Source organism: Taurulus bubalis, assembly GCF_910589615.1.
Source record: "Taurulus bubalis genome assembly, chromosome: 14".
Classification (NCBI taxonomy): Eukaryota; Metazoa; Chordata; class Actinopteri; order Perciformes; family Cottidae; genus Taurulus; species Taurulus bubalis.
This window is the reverse complement of record NC_136602.1, coordinates 10,633,848-10,642,456: the sequence shown is the minus strand read 5'-3', so window position 1 is coordinate 10,642,456 and position 8,609 is coordinate 10,633,848. Positions and strand designations below refer to the sequence as shown.

Here is an 8,609-nt window from a genome sequence, read left to right as displayed (position 1 = left end):
AGTACAGATATCCCAAAAAAATCTACTTCGTTACTATACACCAATATGCAATTACAACAAGGGATGGGTTTGGGTTTTTTCCGATACCGGTGCTAAACCGATACTTTTAAAACGATACCGGTGCCTAAACGGTGCCTGAACCGATACTTTTTTATTGCCAAGGCAATTTTTTTTCTTCAAATTGAACAATATTATTAACTGTTTAAAGTATACTATAGATATAAATAAATAAGTACATACAAAACACGCTTCAAACTACAGCTTCAAACCTTTTAACTTCAAACTATAAAAATATATATATTTAAAAAAAGAACAGACACAAGCATCATGGCCTGATGGGACCGTGTGCAACAGAACTCAGACACTGTTGGATTCTAAAACTGCTGCTTTACTGGACTACACGTCACCATTAATATCAACTGGAGAGATTTGTTCCATCAAGCCGAGGATGGACGTTCAAAAGCTCGTGTCTCCAGCGATCTCTGTGTGCGCGCACTGTGTGTGTGTGTGTGAGCGCTGGAAGCCCCGCCCCCTCGAGCCCCGCTCTGCATGCAGGCAGACAGAGAGCAGAGCAGCGAGTGTTCTCTGATCCGCGCTATTTTAATAATCGTTTTTAGCGTGCGGGCGCTACCTTTTTAGTATCTATATACCGTGCAACTTTACAGAGTAGTGTAAAAAAAAAGTATTTAAATCGGCTCAGGCACCGGAAGGAAGCACCGAAATCTGCGTTGCTTTTCGGTCCGGTAGTTACCGGACGTGTTGGAACCGGTGCCATACTGGCACCGGTTCTCGGTACCCAACCCTAATTACAACTATCCAAATTGATAATAATTGATTTGGCAGTGCTTGTGACACTCCGGCTTATTTATCTTGATTCATCTTTGTAATTTGGACATGGTCATTATAAGACATGAAAAGACTAAAACCATGTTGAGAACAATGTGTTTGTAAAATATGAACAAACAGAATGTTCCGGTACGTTCCTAAAGTGACTAATTTCTCATAATGATCCGGTCATCTGAATCTGTGTGTGTACCCTTTAATGATGTATGAGAGTTTTCCTTAATCCATCCATCCATCCATTATCCGAACCACTTATCCTGTGTAGGGTCGCGGGGGATGGATTATCCTTAATCATGTACTTTAATGATTAGAGAGGCTGTTTTTAGTAATTGTACAAGTTTCCATGTGTGCAATGTCAAGAAGAAATGTTTTAGATGCCAAACTAATTAACTAAAGTTATGAACTTGACAAACCCGGTTTGAATCCAGGTTTAGATTGATAGAAACACTTAGAACACAATTAAAACCACTTTCATTCAACACTATTTACCTTTAACATATTCCTACATCAGTGTGAGTATCCCTTGTATGTCTGCAGCCTGTGCAGATTGATGGGGTAGTTATAGAAACATACCTAAAATGTAGGAGTAATAGTAAATAGAACAGGTTAGACTTGCTGGTCAGGAAACACATTTGAAGAAAATGCCTCAAGACATTCGTTAGTGGGATTGCAAAAATCGTTTGCATCGTCCATCTCCTGCTGAGGGAGACTCCCAGAGGCCACTAAACATAGGGCACAGACTTTCCCTTAGGATGGATAGCCGGAAGTGAGGGTTGACTGGGAAATCCCCTTGAGGGAAGAATGTGGAGAAAAAAAATGTAATCTCATTATTGATGACCTAAGCAACTGAAAATGCTTATCCGGTTTGAGAGAGGAAAGAAGCAACCCTTTGTCTTTTGTCCCCAATGCTGACTTCCTTCCAGGCATTCACCGCACTGAAACCAGAAAGGACATGGCAACCAATACTTGTTTACTTACATGGCCAGAATATTTGTATAAGATTCAGATTAGAAGGCGGCACCTTGCAAGGCAGCCTTTGTGTGAATGTTGACATCTGGGTCAGTTAAAAGAGCTTCGAGTGATCGAAAGACTAGAAAGGTACTATATAAACAAGTCCATTTTCTAGATCACCCCCCCAGAGGGTAAGATGCGTTCTTCCTTCTGTAGCTCACAGCCCCATACATTAGGTAAATCCTGCTTACTGTATGTATGGCCGCCTAGCAGCCTTATGGTTGCCCTCAAAGGGCCGGTTGTAACTGTAACACTGTATAAACTACTCCCGAATATATTGTTAAATAACTGTCCTTGCATTTGATTATAAGTGTAAACATATTGTGTATGCATTTATATAAATATAAAAATATAAGTAAGCAAATGTACTCACCCACTTACTCTGTCTGTATTTTTATTTTTTTTAAGGTTGATCTTTGATAAAGATCAATTAACTTTGTTCCACTTGTTTTTTTTTTTCAACTTTGTCACAGTTGAGAAGGACTCTGGTCCAGCAAATAATTGTGAGCTGCTAAGAACATGTGTGACAGGTTTAGTCTGGGGCACATCTGCTCACATACCTTCAGCACGCACTGCTATGAAGCTTCTCTCTGCGCGATTCTGCTGCGATTGCAGTCTGCCTTTTTAATTCTTGAACAATTTATGTTTTTCTTCAATGCTAAATTTAGGGTACATGGTTGCATGTTTGGCATCAAAACGCCGATGTGAATTGTATTCCTTCATCACTGACACTGCCTCATAACACATAAGACTTACCGGTTTGTCTCCTTTAAGCACAAACATGTATTCACTTTCCCATCTTCTTTAAATGGCCTTCCCTCTGCGTCAATCTTTCTCTTCTTGGACATTTTGGGATTATTTGTAGATCTTTTTCAACTTAATTACATTTCTTTAGTTACAAGCCGAGTGTTAATGGCCACTGTACACTGTAAAGCAGCATAGACTTTCATTTTAAGACGATCATATGCCCACCCCACCCCCGTGAGCCAAAAATTAAAATGTCTCTGTTACTACAACATAAATCCATTTAATTTAGGGTTAAGAAACCAACATTACTCTATCACAGATCAAACTTAAAACAGATGAAAATAACAAAGTCAAAGATTAAACACACATTATTATATTAACTTTGTTCAAAGCTTTTTTGTCACAGTTGAGAAGGACATAACTCTAAGAACATGCATGTGGTCTGGGGCAGTGGTTTAACTGATCTGGCTGCAGGACCCACCATCACCCTGAATGACAAGCCGCGACCAAAGCGAGGAACATTTTCAACTTCTCAATTTGATTTAATGAAAATATGGCACCTAGGTTTGAACCTGAGATAGTATCACAGTATGCCAAACAGAAATATTCCCTTTCACACTCAATTAAAAACCCAAAAGTGCTTCTTAAGGATACAAGGTAATACAACACACATAATAATGTTATAATTTCAGCCTTTTTGAACATAACAAAAAAAAGGTTGGGAATGAAGCAAACTATCACAAATAGTCCGATGTGTAAACTCACGCAAGTAAAGTGTGTTGTGAACGCAGCATTGAGGAGTGTGTGAATATTCAATTCAATTCAGTTTATTTTATATAGCCCAAAATCACAAATTAAAATGTGCAATCTGTACAAATAACATCCTGTCCCGGGACCTCACATCAGATCAGGAAAAACTCCCCAAATAAAGATAGTAAAAACCATTTCACAGGGAAAACAGGAAGAACCCTTCAGGAGAGCAACAGAGGAGGATCCCTCTCCCCGGATGGACAGAAGCAATAGATGTCATGTGACCAGAATGAACAACGTAACAGAGTTACAACACATGACATCAATATGACTGAAATTGAATAAATTGCACATTAAAAAATCCCTTCAAAATAAAAGCCCATGTAAAATGACCGTCCTGACGGACTGAAAACGTGTCCGCGAAAGACTGAAAACGGGTCCGCGAATGATTGAAAACGGGTCCGCGAATGATTGAAAACGGGTCCGCGAATGACTGAAAACGGGTCCGCGAATGACTGAAAACGGGTCCGCGATTTCATGGCTTTCAAGCCGTGATTTCGACACCAGTGGTCTAAAGTATTTGCAAAATCAATAAAAAGATAAAAAAAAAAAAAAAACACAAACTTCGATATGAACGCAAGAGCCGCATGAAACCAGGCAAAGAGCCGCGGGTTGGCCAGGCCTGCAGTAGTCGTAGGAAACCCAAATGAGTTCTAATACTTGTGTTATTTTATATGATTTTTTTCAGAATTGTCTTGGGAATAATATATATATATATATATATATATATATATATATATATATATATATATATATATATATATAAACAAAAAAACATTGTTATACCATATTTTGATCATAACTATGAACATCCATCATGATATGAGCAAGACTCTCCAAAAATGCCTCATTGAGTGGTCCCCGAGTTTTTCAAACTGTATGGCTCAGGGCCTTAACAACAGCCCACATAGTAATCAGGCACCTTTTTGGAAAGATTCGGACCTAAAGAATCGGAAATGTCTAGACTCAGAATTGTGCGCCAAAAAAAGAAAAGAAAAACTCTGTCCGTTTTGTGAATTTACAGGTACTAATAGTTTTTTTTAAGGATTTTGATTGCTTGTTAGACTTCCACAAGCCCGTAGGGTTACGGGGATGTGTGTTTTATTGAAATCAGACTTTGTAAGGGGTACTTATGTAGGATTTAGTGAAACGTTACCGTCGCCGCAACAAGTCTACAGAGTTTACGTAAGTACTTAAACTTAATGGTTACTTTAATTTTTTTTTAAACCATCGGTCTCTTCTCACAAGGGTTACGTTATGGTAGAAATTTAAATGATGTTAAATAAGATAATTAAGGTGCCGTTTTAAAACTCTTTTTTTTTTTTTTGTCCGAAAATGAGGCGCTGGGGCCATGCCGATGTGAATTGGCAGTAGACAGGGAACTAATAGTAGTAGTAGTCCAATTCTAACCCAAACGAATGCACAGATAGCAGGCTCCACTGTGAAACCATGATTTCTTTTTTTTATGTTCATAGAGAAGAACTCAGGACAAGCGATACAGAGCAGAGATTCAGTTTGTAGTCAAACTGTATTACAGATCAATATCAGCTGTAATCACAACACTAACACTTCTTATAAGTTGACAACTGCTATGTAGATATGTCATACACAAAACCTACTCTCCCACATTCCATATGAAAAAAAAAATATTTGACTATGCGTTGGACACCCACTGAAAAGCAGCAGCAGAGAAGTGGTATAAACAGTTGAAACGATTTCTCATTATAGAAGGAAGAGGGTAAGGCAAATTCACATGCAATAAGAAAAGTAACAAAACGCTTCCTTACCACCTGAAATTTTCTGTGTTGTTCTTCTTATGCCATTTCTTTGGGGTGTAACATTTCAGGTTTGGGTCATTTACTTTTTTCCACATTAAATACATGTTACCTGAAAAGAATTTATGTACGAGTAGCTTCTCTTTAAAATAGCAAGGGTCATATTGATCTATTTTGCCGGAGGGAATCAACCATCCTCCTGGTTCCACACCAATATGGGAAGCAGGACTTAGTCCTGCTCTGTCCAGACACATCCCCATGAAAGCATCATCAATAGGAACAAGGTTAATGGACTTGGACATATTGTATATGATCAAAGCTGTGTGGACAGACATGATATAGCCCCCACCACTACAGTAGGGAGGGTAAATGTCTGACTTGTACAACTCAACTGAAACAAAATATCTGTTCCAGAATTCTCTAACGGGAGATGTTCCGACCATCAGACCCCCAATGAAGAGGTGCTTGCTTCCATTGTTATCTTTGAGGCCTTGGAGATACTCAACCATGTTGTTTGTGTTGGCAAAGACGTCATCGTCACCATTAAAGATGAAGCGAGCGTGAGGACAGTTTCTTTCCAACCATTCAAGGAAGAGTACCTGCTTCAGGGTGAGATTGTAGAATGAATCTTTAAAGTCCCATTGAAGGATGTCATTGTACTCCCGATGCTCCACTTCAAGGAGTTTGCTGAATCTCTCTCCCTCCCAACCAGCGTCCATAGTTCCTACAATGAAGATCGTTCGAATCTTCACACCATTTGATAATCTCTCTTCCGCCCATGTTTTGCGCAGAACCTCTCGGCGGTCGTAGTTGGAAGGGGCGCTTTTGATGACCAGCAGAAGGAAGACATCTGCAGATTCATTCGCCCCACCACATTTGTCAGGAATGTCCAGTAGCAGAGGGAAATGGCGACAGTGTTTATAGTAGAGAAAGTTTTGAAAGTTAACAGTAAATTGGCTGAAGTTTGAGCTTTTGGCAGCACTCAGATTTTTTTGACAACCTGGCCAGGAGTATACGAAGGAGTTGTTTCTGGTGGGTGTGTTGGTTTGACTGCCTTCCCTTTTCCCTTCTTGTAGATGAATGGTTTTGTGGTCATTCGAAGATTTATAGAGATACAAAGCCACAAGTAAAGTTCCCAACAGCAAGAACAATCTTGCGTTGCCTTTTGTATTTCTTGATGCTCTGCAATGGAAATTAAAACAAGTTTCCAGTCAACACATTTCAATCTGACATTAATTATAATTTTGAAGACTAATCAATTGTCATGGTTAAAAGGCAGAAATGTAGACTATTGATAGACGACGGGACGCAAACATGAAATCATAATAGTTTTGTCTTGGTAGATTGTCAGTCATCCAGGTTATTGAATAGCTAATTCAAATACTTTAACAATAGACAATTACCAGACATAACTGTGCTTTTTTATTTCAAAGGAAAAGTACCAAAGGAAAGTATAGTGTTTTAAGAGAAAAATCATGTCAAATAGGGCTTTTTAAAAATAAACAGTCTTATGGGCTACTCCTTTGTGTTGATATATTTGAATTTAAAATGGATATTATTGTATTCGTATTCAGAGATCTTGCTCCATGTGTGTCTGCTGCATGTCTGTATATTCAAGGCTGCTTGATTGAGTTTTGAGGTAATATACAATTACAACTATTCATAATAATTGTTTTGGCTGTGCGTGTGACACTCCGGCCTATTTATCTTGATTCATCTTTGTAATTTGGACAAGGTCATTAAAAGACATGGAAATACTAAAACCATGTTGAGAACAATGTGTTTGTAAAAATTTGAACAAACAGAATGTTCCGGGATGTTCCTAAAGTGACTAATTTCTCATAATGATCTGGTCATCTGAATCTGTGTGTACGGTTTAATTATCCACCTGCCCCCAAAAATTGTTTAACTTATTTACTAGTCCTTGAGCTAGTACACTTTGGAGCCAAATCCAGGCCAACAGTTTTGATAAAAAAAGAATTATATAACTGAAAATTCAAGTTTTGGTAAATTAAACAATGTATTCAAAATAAAAATGGGTCTATGACAAGTATTCTGGGGTTAAATATCATTTGGATTCAGTTCTGTTTTTGTTTTTTTAACAAAGAAGCATAACAAAGAAGGCTGAGGACCTGCCTCAACTACGTTGCCTTCAGGGAGTGTAGGTACCGTGAGACGTATGACTCAATACTTTCTATACACCATATTCACGGGATTGGCAGTAAACAAAATTGACGCCACTGACAAAGTTATGTTTAGCAAGCGATTTTAGACCATGCTTGGCATGAATCGCAGTATAAGAGCAATACACTATGCCGGGTCGTACCGTTCTAAAACCACACTATAATATCTGACGTTTCGCACACCACTGTGAACACAGTGTACTTTCCCTGCAATGTCGTCTGGTGTGTTAGATTAACTTTTTTTTATTTAGCTGGTTTATTATTTTTGCTTTAGACAGGTGTTACGCTGAGCATCTGTCACATTATTTTTAAAGACTATGAATAGATCCATTTGCTGTAAACGTCATTACCCGTTCGTGAGGCTGTGAATGAGACGCAGAGGACACTTAGCGAGGACAAGAGTGAATGACAAAGTTGGTGGTAGGTGCCGATGCCTATTCAAAACACTCACGTCAATAAATCCAATACAAAATGCTGTTGTCCATCATATATTTGTATTATATATATTTATTAATTTGATGTCAAGTTGATGCCTGTCTATGTATTCACACGCTCAAAAACCGCGTAGAGATGACGGTCAGCTGTGGAGCCTGTGATTCGCACAAATTAACTTGTGATACAACACTGTGTGCTGTTTCACATCGCTAATGCTTTATATTAAAGACTACAGACTTTCATCTCTGGAACCACCTACCGGAGGAGATAAGGCTGGGAGAATCAATAACTTCTTTTAAATCACTTCTTAAAACCTGTTATAATGTTGGTTTGTTTGGTGTCCTGTCTTATTGTGAAGTCCTTGTCTTGTGTGTCCTCTGTGTTTCTGCACTTTCTGTCCCCGTGATCGTCCGTGATTGTCTGTCTGGCCTGTTCCCTGATTGTGTATTCCTTTCACCTGCGCTGCCCTCATTGTTTCCCACCTGTTCCTCGTTACCCTCCTCTTGTATTTAAACCCTGTTTGTCTCCTGTCCCCTTGTCGGATTGTACTTTTTTTTTCCCCCCGTCTGTTACCCCTGTTGGATGTCCCGGGAGTTCTATGCCTGTTTTTGCCTGTTTGTTCTCCTGCTGGTTTTACCCCTCACACCTGACAAAAACCTATTTTTATAGAATTGCTTTTAAATGATGTCGTCCTTTTATGTCTTTTTATGATCTATTATGCTGTTCTTTTGTTCCCCTGGTTTTGTTTGTATATTTTATTTGTTTGTTTTGGTTATTGTAATATTCATTGCCTATGGTCCTTTTT

The 8,609-nt window shown here is 38.7% G+C and overlaps 1 protein-coding gene across 1 annotated transcript in view; it reads right to left on the bottom strand.

Moving 5' to 3' along the window:
* Positions 1 to 5,194: 5,194 nt before the first annotated feature.
* Positions 5,195 to 8,609, bottom strand: part of LOC306746571 (N-acetyllactosaminide beta-1,3-N-acetylglucosaminyltransferase 3-like) — a gene marked incomplete at its 3' end in the record, with an annotated part of 4,578 nt that continues 1,163 nt past the window's right edge. Inside the window, exon 2 of the mRNA XM_079229501.1 lies at positions 5,195 to 6,368. Within this exon, the coding sequence (XP_079085627.1) occupies positions 5,195 to 6,368 (1,174 nt within the window). The remainder of the gene's footprint in view (positions 6,369 to 8,609) is intronic.